Source organism: Carex rostrata, chromosome 13, assembly GCF_964058835.1.
Source record: "Carex rostrata chromosome 13, lpCarRost1.2, whole genome shotgun sequence".
Lineage (NCBI taxonomy): Eukaryota > Viridiplantae > Streptophyta > Magnoliopsida > Poales > Cyperaceae > Carex > Carex rostrata.
Genome location: NC_135930.1, coordinates 695834 through 715152, shown reverse-complemented (window position 1 = coordinate 715152; position 19319 = coordinate 695834). Strand labels below are relative to the sequence as shown.

At 34.8% G+C, this 19319-nt stretch overlaps 1 protein-coding gene across 1 annotated transcript; it reads right to left on the bottom strand.

Moving 5' to 3' along the window:
- Positions 1–1221: 1221 nt before the first annotated feature.
- Positions 1222–16625, bottom strand: LOC144564407 (DNA replication ATP-dependent helicase/nuclease JHS1-like). The gene is made up of 34 exons (XM_078314005.1): positions 16250–16625; positions 15560–15727; positions 14922–15059; positions 14256–14312; positions 13977–14171; positions 13820–13873; positions 13526–13587; positions 12310–12442; positions 11793–11903; positions 11319–11415; positions 11002–11078; positions 10850–10915; positions 10577–10732; positions 10188–10243; positions 10023–10083; positions 9827–9937; positions 9389–9445; positions 8639–8773; positions 7813–8028; positions 7121–7195; positions 6715–6836; positions 6482–6554; positions 6269–6373; positions 5942–6109; positions 5778–5847; positions 5194–5345; positions 4944–5021; positions 4751–4843; positions 3506–3643; positions 3173–3212; positions 3024–3097; positions 2777–2911; positions 1640–1756; positions 1222–1519 (listed from the first exon to the last, which is right to left on the bottom strand). The coding sequence occupies exons 1-34, from the start codon at positions 16556–16558 to the stop codon at positions 1355–1357; spliced, it is 3864 nt and encodes a 1287-aa protein (XP_078170131.1). The 5' UTR covers positions 16559–16625; the 3' UTR covers positions 1222–1354.
- Between the last annotated feature and the right edge of the window lie 2694 nt (positions 16626–19319).

Here is a 19319-nt window from a genome sequence, read left to right as displayed (position 1 = left end):
ATGAATGCTAGTGAAATTGAGTTGTCGTTGATTATAACAATGTTGAGATAAAAGGAAAGAGGAGTTTTTTTTTTTTTGAAAACTTTGCAGTTGCTGCAAAGTAGTTTAAGAGAAGAGTTATTATACCACAATTTTTGCATGCACAGAACTATATGTATTGATGTTGAAACTGCAAAGAAAGGTTTTCTACATGAGATGGTTTCAAAGAAAGTGAAGGTTTTAAGCCCAATTGGACAGAGAAGGTTGCCTACTAAATGTCTATAAACGTTCATGTATATATATATACAGAGAAGGTTGTAAGCCCAATTGGACAATTGGTCATCGCATGCATGTAATCCCAAGTTCCCAACTTTAATTTTCCCATTGAATATATATTTATGTCTTAAACAACTCGTAGGATTCCTGCCTGCTGTGCCGGCCCTATTACTTTAAGGTCATTAGTTGCTTTAGAGTATAGTATACAAGATCTTATTCAATTCAAATGCCGAGACTAGATCTGTTATACGTTTTAAGTTTTAACCAAACATCTTTCCATCATAAACTTACTGCTCCTTCCCTTATAAATTAAGTATAAAACAAAACTGAAATGGAATAGCAAACGTCCATTTTGACCGAAACAGAATTCTAAAAGTCGTGCTATAAGGAAACACATCTTTTGGAAATTTGTTTTTTTTTTGCTTGAAATACAATCAAGCCGAGGGTTCTTTTTCTTTTATATTGTTAGGACATTGACTAGATTCAACGAATATTAATTAGTTTCTCACAAATTCAAATTCAATTGCTTTTCATGGTTCAGTGGGCTGCACGGAGAATAGCCAATGATGCTATAACGGGAACGGAACGCCAGCACATTGTACCTATTTTATTGACTAAGGCCATTAAAGGTTAGTGCCAATATTTTACTGTAGGGTTTGATCTGAGGTGATATTATGCAATTAGTAATATGCCAGCACACTTTAATGGTTAATTGGTTGTGTTGGTTTTGAAAACTCTTTTGCAACGGTCACGTCATACCCACATTGACAGATTCAAAATGACAACTTAATTAAGAAATGATACCAAGTTAATCAGATTTTGGTCTGGTTGTGCATATAAGGACCAATATTTTTCCACATGTACTGGTCTCATAACTCAGATACAATGAACCATTATTTTAAACTCAAATAAATATAATAACGAAAAACCAATATAATACACCATAAAACAAGAATACCAAAGAAATTGGCCAGAGGACTATGATCTCATTTATTTACACCAAAAATATATTATACATATGCATTTACTGGGATTAACAATCCTCGATATGATAGGAACAGATTAAAAGAGAAAAATGATAGATATGGATGAGTAATAATTAATGAACATTTGTGTGGGAGCATTTTTTCGGCATTTTGAGGAAATTAATATCTTTTTTGGTTACTTGTACAACACAACCAAGTGAGTCGACCTTCTCAATTAGAAGCCTCAGCAACGGCACACTCGACAGAGTTTTGCTTGACCCGATCATAATTAGCTTCTTCTGCAAAAAAAGAAAAGAAAAAAAAAAGCATGAAAACCAACATGAGAAAAGCTACAATAGTGTGACTATGATCAGTACAAGTAAAAAAAAAGTCTAATATTTTATTTATATAAAAAGCACCTTAGCACGAGTGAGAACAACATTGATGCGGCGCCAATCTCCAAGCAAGGAAGAACTTGCCCTTGAATCACTCGTTGATCTTACAAAAGATACCACCACACAATCCTTATCCCTTCCCTACTCCAAATTTAAAAAAAAAAAAAAAATAGATAAATAAATATATAAAAGTACATGTGTTGGTGTTGCCATCCAATCATGGCAGAAGTCATATATAGTTTTAAGGAATGCGTCTGCATTAACTCAAAAATGAATCTTTTGAGTTAATGAATCTCAACCGTCTGATTTTAAACGGAGCCAATATGACCTCTGTTTATGATGTAGGGGGCCCTTTAATATTAGTGCAGATCTTGTATGCACAAATCTTAAAACAAATCGGATGGATAAGATTCATTAACTCAAAAGATTCCCCTTTGAGTTAATGGGGAGGACACGAATTCAGTTTTAAGTCCCTCACAGGAAATGTTGCAAGGACTCTCCGAGTAATCAGGGCAGATCTACGTATATGTCAGGGGGTGCTAAGTCACTCTATAATTTTAAAATTCTTAGTTATGTATATTAAAATTTAATTAAACTTTTGAGTTCTTAAATTTTTTATATAGTCTAGCCCCCTGATAGTCTAGTAGTTTGAATTATAGTTGATATGTATTAGGTCATGGGTTCAATTCTCCACTAACCACACTATTTTTTTTTCTTTTTCACATATTACATTTTATAAATTAACCCCCTTATTCAAATTTTCTAGTTCCGGCCCTGTGAGTAATCCATAATCAAAATGAACAGACTATTTCTATTATCAGGTTTTTGGACAAATCCATATAGCTTGTATCAATACCATTAATCCCCTGCGCGCCCCACAACATCTTTTAATCATTTGGATTCTTTGATAGCCATTTAAAAGCAATTAATTTGTAGCGCCTTTTAATGCACTTTCTCGGCCAATTTTCCAGAGAATAATGTAACTGAATATGTGGCCTTACAAAACAACTGCTATTACACAGCTTTTGAATGTGTATTGGTAACTCAATTATAGCACAAGGTTAATTTATTTAGGCATTAAAAGCCCCATTTATTGCAACAAGAAATGCAGTAAATATTCACGTGCAATGAACAAAGCTACACTGGACAAGAAATTCTAACCTGGTATCTATCAATGGTATGTACTTCAACTGAAGGAACAAGAAGTTGCCTGATGAGACTCACCTGTGAGTTGTATGGTGTAATTACACCAATTTCGTCATCATTTATGCCCCTCTTTATTAAATCTGCAACTACCTACATAAGAATAATAATCAAATTATCTCATGTGTATTTAACAAAAGAATCCTAATCGCTAGCAAGCATTTTTAGAGAGAAGATATGCATGTAATGAAATATGCTTAACAACCTGTGAAACAATATGTGCTTCCGCTGGATTGTTCACTGCCTTATTTTCTCTTTCTTCAAGTGCTGGTAACTTGTCTGAAGGATTGGACACTAATCAGTAAAATTCCAGAGAAAATGAAGACAACAATAAATAAGCATGATAAAACTCACCAGTGTTGACAAAAGTGGCAGGTTTGTCAGGATCCAGAATCTGATTATATTAGCAACAAGAAAAAATTAGTATAAGGTGATTAATTAAACATACTACAGCAAGAATTAGAAGAAATTACTATGAAGAAAGCAGAGAAGGCAATATGTTCTGCCTTAAGAGGCTGGTCAATCAAGTTAAAAGGATACCTTGTATTATTATTTTTTGAATCCGCTAGTATATATTTTATACCAGGTTAAGCATATTCAATTACAAACTTATCCTAACCAGACTTCCTTTATTCTCTGAAATATAATGTTAAGATGTTTCTTCTGAGACTAGATTATCTGATGTACCTGATTTAGCCATGGTTGTGTGGATTTTTTAATAGAAAAATCAAGCTTGGCAAGTGCAACTTGAGAGGAGCCACAACGTAATCTGTTGCCATAAATTAGAGTATTTGATAGCTCCATTATTTCCGAGCACATCCGATACTGCAATACCATTTATTCCTTCATAGTTAAGTTTCATTAACGGATGAAAATAAAAATAAAAAACAACAAACTAGTTGGTCAAAATTTTGGATGCAATATGTGATTTGTGATCACATCACAGGAGTAATAACAATTTTACGATGAAGAACCCAAACACAGTACCCTATGTAAACCATAAAAACCCAGATAAAGACAACTGATAAAAGAAAAAGAAAAGGTTTCACCAGAATAATGCATGACCAGCACATCTGTTTAAACAGAAATGGTCGCTAGGGCATTAAAAGAAACAGTATGCAGAGGGTCATTTAACAGACTAGTATGTTAAAACAGGTGTGGAATCCATTACGCAGCTGGTATTGTTAAATGGGAGCAGTAAGTTCATTTAGGACATGTTACTATTTAAGTTAGCGAGGCACGGTAACAATCTGGTAATTTGAGAGCTGGTGAGAAATGTGCATAATTGCAGGGCCCTATTGTAATAAAACTTTCTCTGTTGGTACCATATGCACGTAGCACGGTTACTGGTTGTTGGTGTACTTTTGGGGATGCTTAGTAGGGTAATAAGTATGTTGAAAATAAATAACTAAGGCTAGAGCTCACTTCTATCTTGTCTCAATTACTTGGCTGAGAAAGGTTGAGATAAGGGTCAACTTTAAGCCAAGGACGTGAGCTAAGACAATGTTGTTTTCTGAGTTTATTTTACTTGTAGTCTTACTTGTTGTCAGTGTAGGCTTTGCTTTGTGCTGGAAATGATTTTTTACAGATTCTAAATATTTTAGGGTTGCAGATTCTAAATATTTACTTGGATGTAGATGGGCACTTTTTTTATCACTCAGGAACCTATTAACATAGCAGATTTTATTCAAAATCCATTTGAGTACGAAAGTTGTTAACATACTACAGATAAGAGCATTTTTTATGCTATAATTAACAATAATATGTCACAGAATTTTAATTTCAGTTAAATCTTAGCATTAGCTTGTATGTATAGCACAATTAGTTGTCCTGAACTATTCTGCTTAGTTCCAATTTTGTTTAGCAAAATACAACTTTTCTGTAATGAAAGGATACTCTCCAATGACCACATTGAATTATATGCTTGGTTACCTGGCATCGCAATGCAGAAATTGCATTTGGGTGTGCCTCAGAGAGCCTCCAAAACAAACTAATTCCCATTCCATTTTCTCGGGCTCCTGTACTCTGTAATAATCATAACTCGTAATACAGTGTCCAGAGGTAAAAATACAAAACTCTTCACTTTGAAGTTTGTTTATTATCATTCATGGCATGTTAAACCAACCTGGACAAGAGGAGGAAGTTGATAATGGTCACCAACAAGCACAAACTTTGATGCAACCATGAGTGGTCCGAGAGAAACCTGCAAAAAAGAATCATTGATGATGATAATGTAAAATTAATAATTTGACAAAGTATGGCATCCCTAGAATCCGATATATAACAAATGCTGAAAAAGTGCGCACCACCATTATTTAAATATTCTGAAACATAGAAATAATATATAAAAAAGAAAGAAGATTCAAGGACCATACAGGAAGAGTGATTTGGCCAGCTTCATCCATGATGCAAACATCAAACTTTTTATTTGTCAGCAAAGGGTGATTAATTGCCAAGCACGTGACACCCACAACTTGTACACTCTCCATTCTCTGTTTTATTTCACTTAGTGATTGTGCATTCATTCCTACAAAAGAAAAGGTGCACACGTACTTTAAGAGGATAAGTAAATATTTTGCATCAGTAATCTGTCACTTCACAACTAGTCACTATCACTTCATATTAGCCACAGGGGGGCTGGGATTTTCAGAACTAAGAAATTTGCTACTGCAAATAGTAAAACAAATAATGGAAGAGTACTTTTCATAGTACACAAGTTAGTTGCTCTCCTAAACTGATACAAGCCCATGACAGTTATTTTCTCAGATTTGTAAGTTCCTCTTTAATTAACAAACCACTTCTTTAATACACAGCCATACATTTTAGTCTATCTCCTCCTCACTCCCAATACTGTCGTACTGTAAGTACAACTTCAACATGTACTATAATGACTACTCATTAACATCCGTTCTCAAAAAAAGGAAATTCAACTAAACATAAATACAAAGGTGAATTTGACCTGAAAAGCAATGTTCCCGAATTTCGTGATGCACTGCTTCCATCCTTCCAATTCGTATAAAATCAATATTCTGCACACAAAAGAAGAGACAAATGAAGAAATATTTGCAAAGCCATAATGGCATATGAATGACAGATGACATCATGAAAAGCACAACAAAGCACCTCGGACTTTAACTTTAGAAGTAAATTATCAACAGCAGAATTGGTATATGATGTAAGTAACACAGAAGCCCCTCTAATTAGTAATGCCTTCACAGCATGTGCCATGGTGTGTGTTTTTCCGGTACCAGGCATCCCTAGAATAAGAGCATAATCTCTAGCTGCCAGTATCTGCATTTAAGCATGCAAATAAAGTTTTATATAATCATGTTAGAGTCGAGAAATTACATTTAGAGTAAGATTAAATGTATAGACAAGCAGAATTTGTAATATGTAGGCCATCCAACAACTAAAATATAAAAAACAATAAACTTCAAGCCAAGACGTTACTCTATGAATTGATCTCCTCTGATCATCGTTTAGACTCTTCTCTGACTGAACATATGATATAGCTTGGTCCTGACTAAGCAGACCACCACTCTCAAACCTGGGAGCCTGCACATATCAATGCAACTATAAATCCGCCTAAGATTAAAGAATATAATGACTATAATAGGTGATTGAATGAAAAAGATAAAAAACTTAGTAGTAGAAGTTGAACACCTGAAGATCTACTATTAGCTTTCGCAGATGAAGACTCCTCGAATTTTGGAAAAAAAGTTGCACAAGGTTGAATCTTTAGAATGTAGGAGGGAAAAAAAGTTAGTATCTGAGCAAAAGGCAATAGAAGCAAGAAACTAAAAGGTTCAGTTTTCTCAAATACACCAGCACAGACTGATATTCTGTTAGATGAACTTACCCATTTAGAAAGTAAATTTTCCATGATAGAAAATTACCTCATAATACCATAAGAAAAGGAAAGTTCATCCTTGTCAATTCGCCACATTTCTTGCCTGAGCAGTTCTCTCTCTGACGAATGATCACTTCCTGGTAGCCTCAGACGCCTTGATAAAGATACCTAAATGACATTGAATGCAATAAAGCTTCCATCAAGGAAAGAGATAAATCAATTAAGAATGTAAAAAGAAAATAGCACGCTTATTGTGAACTTCCGAAAATAACACCCAATACTGCTGTAAGTTTTCTTTCGAAAGCTCGAGTAACACAGGCATTATTGTTTGCAATTTCCAAATGCTGAAAATATTAAATGCAATCTACAAAAAAGATCTCTTATTGCTTGGTCTAGACTGGACAAGAGCGGATCAAAGAACAGCAGCTGCTGTCAAAATTAAAAGGCGTTACTGATACATGAAGCCTGCTTATGTCTCTTATCACTCCAGTTGCAACAGCAATACGCCCTGATTCAGTGCTAAGTACCTAAAATTGATAGAAAAGTTCATAAAATCCTTCAGTAAGGTACTCCATATTAAACAATGTCGACTGACATACAAAGTTACAAGTTCATATCAACATCATTTGTCTCAAAAGTAAACCGTACAAGTGGTAGTTACCATTTCTAACAGTTCCTATTGTGGTCCTCAAGTTCAAAAGTTGCTATTTCAGTCCTAAGTGCTTATTTGTCAATACTATTTTAGTTCTTATTTTAGGTTTCCTAGAAAACATGATAGAAAATATCACATGTGATTAGTTTAAGATTGAACCGCACAAAAACATAGTAGCACTATGTCTACTTGGTACACAAAATATCTTTTATAATTGAGAAGGCTTCTATGGAAGTGAATTAGAGTTTAGTAATTTGGGTAGAACCTCTCATGCATAATAATTTTTAAATTTCCATCTAGACAATTTTCTAATAGAAAAAATTGAACAGAAAAACTATAAATGACACAATATGAAGAAGTTGTCAGGGACAATTTAAGTGATTTATCCTAGTGCAAATTCAGTTCTTTCACAACCTAGGTAACATGATATCCTTTGCACAATAGTGAAAGATATTTGATTTAATATTTAGATGTAAGAGTCAGAAATTATACCACACAATCACCATGTTTGAAGGAGAAATCAAGGTTATCCATAGAAGAATCATTGTTGTCAAATTCCAGCTTCTGGCCAACAAATTGATAAATGTACCTATCACTTTTACCAGAGGATTCAACCACAAAGTCATTTCTTGTGTCAAGGACAAAAGAAATGCTACCAGCACTCTTCTCCCGTCTTAAGCTTGGCCGCCATATCTCCTTTTTAGTGACCTAAAATGGAAATGAACCAAATGAAAAAAATTACTTGTTAAATTAAAAGGCTGTAAAGATAACACAGTAGAAAAAGTATCCGTGATCCGTCTAAAATGCAACTGGAAGTGGGGGTGGGAGCATTCATTTATGAGGGCTTATTGAAAGCACTCCCCATTTTTATCACCATGTTTGAAAACACTGTCCCACATTTCTGATATAAATAATTAAAGCCAAACAATCTGATATTCACAAATGACAGCATATCACAAATGACAGCGCTGCTGTCATGGGAAAGGTCTAAAATGTCAAATGTTAATTATTTGATATTACGCCCAGACAACATTTTGAAGCTCAAGCATAACTAAAAGCAACCCAAGCAGATTGCATGTAGGACGGAAGATTTGCACAGGTAATGAAGCAGCTCAATGGACTTAGTATGAAAGGGTCAGCAGCAATTTCATAACTTCTCTTGGTAAAGTTAGAATGTGACTCACACCACCAAATCCTAAACTTATCTGGTGTTAGTCTCATGTTAGTGGCAGTTTTATACAAAAGTACAATAAAAAGTAACTTCTCAAGTATTTGCAGAATACTCTGTCAATTAAAGTGTTCCAGAAAAGTTACAAACCTGAGTCGTTTGAGCCTCTAGATCAATCAGATGGTCCCAGTGCTTGAGAAAATCACAGTGAGCTGGAGTCAGGTGGTTAACAAGGTCATCAAATACATTCCCAAGTCCACTAGATGCAGTATTGCCCCCATTTGCCTGGTGTATATTGATAACAGGTTGAAATAAGCCAATACAATTAGGGAGGTTGATATGGCTTTAGTCAGCTTTAGTCTAGAAGTAGAATAAAATATTTGACCCAAGCTCGACATGCATGTAGGTCATGCAGGTCAAGAGATCCCTCAGCTCAAGACTATGCTATCGTGCGACCAAGCCAACTGGCTGACAAGCAAATTGCAAAATATTGTACCTTATGGTGGGATTTAAGTTCCTCATATCATTTTGGTACTTCAGGGTGTTGAAACATGGGTATCTCGAGTATGTCAAGAGTATTCAAAAAGAGCTCAACAGACCGATCATGTTCAAAACAAGATCCCCAGTCTAACCTGGCAGGTAGCCAAGAAATCATCACAGCTGACCCAAAAATCAATCTAGATAGGTGGGTCAATATTGCCACCTTTAAACTAAATAGAACCAATAAGGAAATAATAATGAATAAAGAAACCAAAGGTGAGTATAATAAAAAGTATATAAACTCCCATAAAAGAACAATATACTGTGGTAGCAAACCAATTCATGTACAGCCCAACCAGCTGGCATCAAAGACCTCACAGACCTGAAGGAAAATGAAGAAAAATGACAACAAAATTGTACCTTATGGTATATTGTGCAGGCATTTAGATGGCGGCACCAGGTGCAAATTGTTGGACTCTGTAATATAACATGGGGGGAAAAAAAGATAATAATTGGATAAAAACAATTCTGGTAGTGACAGACATCTAGTGATATCCCAGTCCAGCCCAATACCATATGCAATGGCTAAAATACCAGTCAATACCTGTTAATAACTACCTAAATTTGATGTACCACCAAAATGTAACTCTATACCAGGATGCAACTTTTAAATTTATTTTTGTGCTGATTTCTCATAGCATATTTGAGATATATAGAGTTTGCTTGATATAACACCAAGATGCAGCCAATTGACCCAATAACAACAGGACAACCTAAACTGGCTTAATAATTTACTGTACAGGTGAAGTGCAATTGTTTAAATACAAACTCAGTGGTTGAAGCAATAAGTACAAATACCCGTAGCATTGGAGGAAAGCTCTGTGTTGTTGAAGCTTTCAATATTTCAGAAGCAAGCTCATTTCTTCGCATCACCAGCCCCACCAAATCCGATCTCTGAACCTTTATACCCTATAAACAGAGACCCAAAGTAAAGAAGTTCAGATTAATTTGTATGACACCCAGATAAGCTGAGCCCGTTTATTTATGAACTTACTACTGTCTGGTTTGTGTGTAGATAATAGAGAAGGCCCGTGTCAATATTATTCTTTAAGTACCTAAGTGATAGAAAGGAATAACAAATCATTAGTAAAGTTTGACCCACACTGGAAATCTGGAATAAAAAAATAACAGAGAATGAAAACTGACACCTAAGGCCTACCTCTCAGACATAAGGAGAGTGTACAATATCACCTGAGCAGTATGCTCAGCAGCACTCTGCATACAACAATTCAGAAAATGTTTAAAATCTAACCACAGAGTACTATACTTGGATATAGCTTTAATTAATACGCATTCATGAGTGTGTATAAAATCAGTGCTAGTTGTCAAAATAAAGGTACATGCAGATAGCAAACAACAGCATGGACCAGAAATCCAGGGTTGTGATACCTTTAATATCCATTGATCAAAGGAGCAAATCATAATAAGAATATAGAAAGCAAAACTCAACATTCAAAGGTTTATTATTCAAATAAATGGCTGCAAAGAAGCTAGTCAGATAACAACAAAGGTTAAAGTAAAATAAAATAACAAGGAAGCAGATCTCACGCGACCAGTGGTTGCTTTTCCGGTCTTAAATTCCAAAGGGAGTATTCTTTCATAGGAAGCACCACTGTGTGACTGAATCCTAACATTCAATGATGCATCAATCATCCCTTTTAGGCCATATCTTGGGGCCCAAGCCATTTCTTCAATATCTATAGTCTGAGAGGTTTCACAAAGACATTAAGCAAGAAAAACACATTAAAAGAATTAAAAGAACCACAACAAAGACAGATCTAACATTTCTTTGGTAACGGAAGTATTTCCTTAAATACATACCTCATTAACTCTAACAACCTTCTGTTTTTCAAATTGACCAAAATCAACAGTCGACTTGTCTGACTCCTGAAGAATTCCAATTATTCATACATTTGTACAGTAAGAAATACATTCTCTTCTATAAACAAATAGGAAGGATAATATTAACCTACCTTCATGAAGGATGTGAACCATGTTAACATCCGTGGTATCACTTCTAATAGCGATGATAAGACATCTTTCTCATTTGCTGCATCAAGATTGAATGTGTTCAAGATTAATAATAAGAAACAATCAGAAACTTCTGAATAAATAATTGTTGGTTCGCTATACAACTAAACTCTCTATAACATGCTTTAATGTAATGCCAATAAAATCTCACTTTTGCAAGAGAAGGTGAGTTAATGTATTGTGTATGATATTAGGTGGTTTTCTCTTTTCTTTTATGTGTTTGTGTAAATAGGCCTTGACTTGAGATGAGAAATAGTACCTCCGCATGCGTATAGACTCTCCAAATTTTTCAGGAGGACTTGCTTAGCATGTTCTTCCAAATAATGCCTTGAAGGCAATCTCTTGTTAAGTCCCTCCTACAAAATACAAATCCCAGTTAGTCTTTGATTATTCTTCGTTCTTTTTCTTCCTCATCTGCCTATTTGGGAAACTTTCTGAACCAGGGGTACAAAGATTTGCATTTTAAAGATTTTTAGGGACAAAAAAAGATTCAAAAACTTAATTATACCCAAAACTTTTGATGCATGCTAGCAGAATCATGGGAACACCTATACTGTAGATAAGCAACATTGTAGTAAACAAGCAAAAGGAATGCAAAAAACATGTATAAAGGAATGGACCAGTAGCAAAAAGAGACTATAATGTAAATTAGATAAATATGTCAAATTTGAAATTATTTGCTGCACTCAGCACAGGTATTAGCCCATCGAAATCATATCTTACAAAATATAACCTGAAAGATTTGATGAAGCAAGGTTCCAATTAACGCAGCGATGGAATTTTCTGAGATCTTCAATCTATCATCAAAAATCGTTCTTCTTGAGCAACTGAGGCTAGAAGCAACCTACAATTTTTACAGCACAAACTCAATGAGCCATAGCAATATGAAAAGGAAAATAATGGCCTTCAAAATAAATATTGAGTATGAGACGCCTAATCATAGCAAGCACTGCAGTTACCTTAATTGGGGTTTGATCTGTGTTCGGTACTTTATTGATAAAATGGGTCACAATCTTATCTCTAAAATAAAATCCTAACCAAATTTTAAGGATTTTTGTAGTATGGATATTGGAATGTTTCTGGCATCCTTTCTTTTTTGCACCTAAGCTCACTAATAGCAGCTTTCGGTGCCACATAAAACAACTGTGCATGGTAGGTATTGATATGTACCAGCCATATAACATATGGTCAGGAAATATATATAGGATCCTGTAATGCAATACTTAATGGTAGAAGAAACAAAAGCTGACCCTGGTTCCAGATATGAGGACATCAGGGTGCACTATAACGAGATTTTTAGTACAGTTTACGACGCATTTGCCTTTGTCATTGAACTCTCCGATTACATTTACAGTGTTGCCAGGAGCTACTGGGCTATGGAACCTGCATAACTCACAAGTTCAAAGTTACTGTTGTTAAAGATTGCATCAGCAATTGTCAAGCGTATTTGAATTAGATAAAAATATATGTGATGCCGGTTTATCATTTTGATTTTGAGTACCACAGGATATATAAATCCCAAAGTGAGGCTATGGTACTATGCATAACGCGGATTGGTCCATACTATTGATCAATATTTTCGTTTTCAAAATCCAAATAGTCGATCTGAACCGTTCAACATGATTTTCATATGAAAATGTACTTGTGGACTTAATTTTATATTTTTTAGAATTTTTTTACTATTTTTTAGATAGGTAGAAAATAACTACTTCTCTACCTATCTAAAAAATATAAAATTTAGTCCACAAGTACATTTTCATATGAAAATCATGTTGAACGGTTCAGATCAACTATTTGGGTTTTGAAAACGAAAATATTGATCCATAGTATGGACCAATCCACGCTAAGTACCATAGCCTCACTGTAAATCCCAAATTAGATGATGTGAGTTTGACAAGTAAGTTTCCAATATTTTTCTTTGGTTCACTTTCTTTTCTTTTTTCTTTATGAAATAAGGGCCCGACAACCCGCCATCCTCTTCTCTTATGGATACAACTTGCAAGAATTGAACCTGCTCTATTCATAAAGAGCTGAGAACCACCACCATCCGTATTGGGTTTGAAGTTCATTTTACTTCAGTTCACTTAATTTAAGTCTACTTACACAATTCATGGTGGCTATTGCTACATTAGGTGTAAACTAGGTACAAATTTTAGAAGTGTGGTTGCAGAGTGGACAATTAAATCAGGAGGATTGGATCAAGTTGGGGACTAAAGTTCATTGGCTGTTAATTACCTAACTGTTGCTTATTAAAGCTAAAATGGGATAATTTTGGGTGAAAGTGTAAAAGATGGGCAAGTGTACTGTAAATTTTACAAAGTACCATTTTGGTAGATATCAGTATCAGCATGCATGATCCAAAGTTGAAGCTTACTGGCCAACTTTGCAAGTGTTGCCTCATTTTATTACAGGGTTAAATTTGAGATGTTTTTACCAAAAAAATTGCACTGCTATGGAAAAGCTAACCATTCATCATATAAATGCAAGGCTCGCTCAGTCCCAGTCTGTTCATTCAACAGCCGCAATATCTACACAACAGAGAACAAAAAAGAAGTTGAGCAAAATGACCTCAATCAATTACTAGATAACCAATTTTTGTCCTGTCTGAATCTAACCTGTTTGTTCAATTACAGGATTATTCACACTACTATCTAACTTCCTAATTTAAAGGGAAAAATGTTTAGGGCGGAGCATAACCTCAGCAATTAATTTTTGACCACCTTTCTAACTTGGGAAAATAAATATAATGCAAAAAGGAACCTTGAATGGATGACGTCCACATGAAGATTCTTCTCCAGTGTGCTTCTCTGATACCTGTACAAAAAAGCAAAAAAATAAAATTAAGTTCAAGGGAATTCTAGAAGCAAAAAGAAGGAAAGAGAACAAAAATTATTGAAAACTGAAGTGACAAAGTAACCTCCAACACGAGTAAAGTTTCACAAGGTAAACTATCAATTGGCTTTTGTTTTGAGAAGCCATTTAGTGAATTTGAAGATTCATTGTTTGTCTTGTCTGGAACAAAATCAGAATTTAGAGGACATGTCAGAGTGTCAGATGCTTCCTCTTCTTCAACAATAGCATCCTGTAGTTGATCTAGAAGCATCATGAGATCCTGAAATGATTTACAATGTACAAAATGCAATTGAGTTTTCTTGCATCTATTTAATGATACCACATAGAATAATTAGATTTAAACCTTTTGATGCTCCCCCAGACCAGACTGATCAGCTCCTCCGTTAATGTTAGGATTCAGCTGGGTAAAACCATTGAAAAGAGAAAATTAAGTGTTTACATGTAATTACAGAAAACAAAATATAGAAAAAAGAAGAGTGAGGCTATGTAATATTACGGATCAACCCGTGGTATGGATCCATATCTCTATTTTCAAAGTCCAAACAGTTGATCCGAACTGTTAAACATGATCTTCGTATGAAAATGTGTCTGGAGACCAAATTTTACATTTTTTTTATAATTTTTTTTACTTATTTTTTTTATATGTAGTTAATCACTACTTTTGGATGGTCCAGAATTTTTAGATCAAGTGATTTTCTACCTGTCTAAAAAAACAGTGAAAATTAATATACGAGTCCATAGCACGACTTGATGTGCAATATGCATATTACCATAGCTTCACTCAACAACAACAACCACCAAGCCTTTAGTCTCAAGCAAGTTGGGGTAGGCTAGAAATGAAACCCAACCGAAGTCACAAAGCCGTAATTTTGGGTTTCATTTCCATAAAAAAGGCTGTTTTTTAACCGCTGGTTCGCCACACCTATCACGACCCTCCTTTTTCATTACCATTGCTTCACTGAAAAAAGACTATTGTAAATGAAGCAAAACTAAAAAATAAGTTACTAACAGCAATAGAACTATATGGGAAAGAAGGCGGAGTTTGAAATGGGCTCTGCGACTCCTTTAAACCATCACCATTCTGTTGATCGGGCTTTGGAGACAGCCAAGATTTCATCTTTCCCATGGTAAAAGAACATGGAGATTCCTATTATAGATAGTAACGATAAGCGAAAAACTATCAACTTTTGCAAATTAAACCCCATGTTTTACCATACATGCGAATATCAATATAACAAGCAACATCTTTTCACTTTGTTTGCAAGTAGCTTCAAACAATTAATATGTTGGAGTTTCACAATTTTGCTCATTTGTTTTTCTAGTATCCTATTGTTAATTTGTTATATCATTGATGTGAGCACGGACTTAATCAAAAAGAAAAATAAAAAACCATGAAAGATTAAAGAAAAAAAGACGAATATCTTCTTTTCAGGGGCTAATTGGCAATGTTTTCCTTATCACTTTGTTGAACAGCTGGTGCTGCTTCCGACTTAAGATAAAGCAAATATTATTTCCAATAATTATTATAATAACAAAAGGGCAGGTAGCAGTTATCAAAGGCGCATCGCACTTCGGGTAGATTTCAAAATAAACAAAAAAAAGGAACCAATATACTGTGAATTGCTTTTCTGGTCTGGAATGACTTACTGTCTCTGAGCATGGCTGCAGTATAGAGCCACTTATTCCAGAAGCTTCTGCAAAGACCCTTGTGATTCTGGGAAGGTGCTTTGAGGCCAGCGCTTGCAACCGTTCATTCACAGGAGACACCTTCCATGTGATTACATCCCCACCATCGTCCTGGCTTTGTTTTATTATCTGAAACAATTGGGAAATATTAAATGACACAAAATAGAGAATTTTGTCTTGAGGCATAATTGGTGGTCATTAACAAACTCAAACATAAATCAGACTTAGGGGGAGAGTACCCAATTTGGGGGCGAATAATAGTTCATCAAATTTATAAACTGCTCTGTGAAAGAAACATGGGTGTTCCAGATCCCTTCTTCCTAACCCTTTCCATCTATCTGAATACAGATGAAAGAAACTAACTCTTAATGTGTATTTATATACCGTTGATTGGGTACAGCTTAATCCAACCCAATACAGCATATAATCTAGATAGAGTACAAGTAAATGAATTGTTAGTCTGGTCAAGAAGCTCTATGTTAACTTGCTGGACTAGTTAAAAAAAATGTTCAAAACAAAATTTCAAGTTTAATCAAGAAAATTCGCCAGGACTGTGAAATTAGAATCTTCCTTTCTATTCAATATTGGTATATCATTTACCAAAAAAAAAAAAAAAACCAAAAATCGTTTTAAGGGCAGTGATAAACGAACCATGCCAGGAGAAAACTTGAATCTTTTGATAGGACCTTTTTTAGAGGCCTCCGGCGAGATCTCAGAGAAACCATTGTCTACCTTCAACTCGACTGAAGGAGGTACTTGATCAGCACTGGACGGCTCTGACTTAGATTTTGGGTTAGAATGAGAATCAGAGGTAGAGTTGGGTTTAGAGTTTTGAGTGGAGCCGGATGTCTGGGAGAGGTGGCGCTCGAATAAATGCTGGATCCTGAACTTGGCTGGCTCGGAAGGTTCATTGCGTTGGCTAGTCTTTCTTGACGAAGCAGTACGCTTTCTGGGCGCCATTAATGGCAATCAGGTTTTGGGATTTGGATTTAGGCTTTTGGGAAGACGAACCGCCAAGGTGAGCGGCAGTGAGAGGTTGCTGCATTTTAAATTCCCGCCCAAATGGACGGTCAGATGAGTACATAAGCTCCTCTGTGGCAATTTCTCTGTATTATTCCGTGTACATATCCACCGTTTTATTAGTGAGTTTGGCTAGTATAACATTAGTGTCATTTCAGCCTATATAACACTAACTCTAAAACCTATCAAATCGACTTCGAACGACTAATCCAAACCGTTCAAATCAATTTACATTATGAGTGATGCATTTACATACAAATTTTTTATATTTTCGAGTTATTTTAGTATCAAATCAAGCGGTAAAAATATTGAAAAACTAATGTATTAGAATTAACTGAAAAACTCACACATTTGACCGCTTGACTTAATACTAAATAAATTCGAAAAGTTATAAATTTTGCATGTAAATGCATAACTAATGAAGAGATGGACTTCTTTCTCTGCTCGGAGATCTTTCGCATCCAGTGCAACAGCTGAGGTGCAATAAAAAGATCTCGACCGTTCTTTAAACTTAGATACGAATTTCAAAACAGACAAGATACAAAGTTGCGATATCTCAGAGGATACGCACTCGGGTGATGTGGGGGTCAGTCAGTGGCGGAGCCACCTTTATCCAGGGGTAGGCAGCCGCCTACCCCTGGATTTTGAAATACGGTACCAAATTCGTATATAGTTGGTTTGGATTTAGGTTTTATCTATCTCTAGATTTGAGTTTTGTCTACTCCTGACTGAGTCAAAACTCTCGATAGTGAAATTGGCCGAGTCTTTACAATTTTGATAGCCTTTCATCAATCTATTTTGAAATATTTTGACAAGAAGAAGGTTAATAAGAATGGTATGATAGTGGGACCACAATAAATTTGTTATTTTTTGTGAAAGAAATAGACTAAAATGTTTTATAAAGTAATATACTGAAATTTAATGTAATGCATTAAAATATTTTTATTATGCTTAACTATTCAAAATGAGCTGAATTTTAATAGAAGAGTCTTGTGAACTATGCTTCCACTAGTGGAGAACTTGGAATTAGTGTCGGCTGTTTATGGGTATTAGTGTCGGACATTAGTCGACACTAATCGGGCTGATACTAATACTTTGTAAATAGCCGACACTAAAAGTAAGGCATTAGTGTCGGCTATTTATTAAATGGCCGACACTAATGTTTTTTTTTTTTAAATAAATTTCAAAAATTCACTATAAATCATAGAAAATTCTAAAAATGAAAATTTTTGTTCTGGAATGCTCATATATTTTTGTTGAACTATATATAAAACAAAGATATCAAATAATTCATCATAATTTACAAATAACACTCACTAAATAAAATATCATCCAAATTGCTCATTTATTGTTATCATACAAACCCTAAAACAGAAAATACATAAAAGATACATAAAGGACCCTAAATAAAATATCATACAAACCCTAAAACAGAAAATACATAAAAGATACATAAAAGACCCTAAAAACTCTAAAATTATAAAGATTATACCAAAAGTCCATGAAGGAAGACTCGGATCGCGAATCTGAGCCCGCAAAATGGTGAAACGAATCATAGATTGGTTTCTGATCCGGTTTTGGGCTGTGGAGTTCCTGTAAAAATTTCAACCCGATCCGACGGACGGATCAAAAGTTACGCCCCTTTTCGTGAAGCATGCGCAGGACCATATTGCATTACATCTTCTGGTATTCGCCTAGAAGCGGCTCGGTTTGAGAAGATCAGATCGGAGAGAAGCATGAAGCGAAGTGAAGGAGATGTTTTAAACCCTAGGCGTGCGTTTGAAAGAGGTGCGCGGGACTTGAAATGAAATTTTTTTAGCTTTAGTGTCGGCTGTTTATAAATAGGCGACACTAATAACTGAGAATTAGTGTCGGCTGTTTATAAAAAGGCGACACTAATGTATTAGTGTCGGCTGTTTATAAATGACCGACACTAATTGTTAAGTATTAGTGTCGGTTGTTTATAAACAGCCGACACTAATTCTCAGTTATTAGTATCGCCTACATATAAATAGCCGACACTAATATTATTAGTGTCGGGTTTTTGTAAACGACCGATACTAAAGTATTAGTGTCGGTTTTTTAAGGCGACACTAATTGTATGTTCTCCACTAGTGTTCAAAGTAAACTTTCAAAAAAATCGAGTTTTCGATCTAATTCGGTGGATTTCTACCGATTTTCTCGATTTTAATTCATGGTTAATTACTGATTCTGCTTCCAATGAAAATTATTTAATAATAATTATTAATATAATAATTATTTATTTTGACTATCCCTGATGAAAATCCTAGCTATGCCACTGGGGTCAGTAATATTACTTGTGCTTTGAGATTCGTGTAGAATGTATTTAAGCGGTTGGGATTTTCTATAAAGTCACGCAAAGTTCGAGATATCTCAGAGGATACGAATTCGTTTACGAGTCTATAGGTAAAAAAATATTTTTGTTTAGATTTAAATTGTACGATCATAATTTCGATTGATCCGATCAGAGGTGAAATGCACATTTTTCTTTTGATATTCATGAAGATTATAATCGGAAGATACATCATACATATCAAAATATAAAGATTATTCCCTTAGCTGATATGAATTCTTGGGCTATAATATTGGTTAAGCCACATTGTATCTTTTTTGAAATTTTTTTTTACTATTTATTATGTCACTTTGAAAATCGCTGATCCAACGGTGCCTTTTAATTTTA

Coding starts and splice junctions, on each gene's coding strand:
- LOC144564407 (XM_078314005.1), bottom strand. CDS start 16,558: ATGGCGCCCAGAAAGCGTACTGCTTCGTCAAGAAAGACTAGCCAACGC. Junction 6,837..7,120: donor TAAGCAGGCTTCATGTATCA/GTAACGCCTTTT, acceptor AATGTCATTTAG/GTATCTTTATCAAGGCGTCT. Junction 5,022..5,193: donor CTGGCCAAATCACTCTTCCT/GTATGGTCCTTG, acceptor TCTTTTTTGCAG/GTTTCTCTCGGACCACTCAT.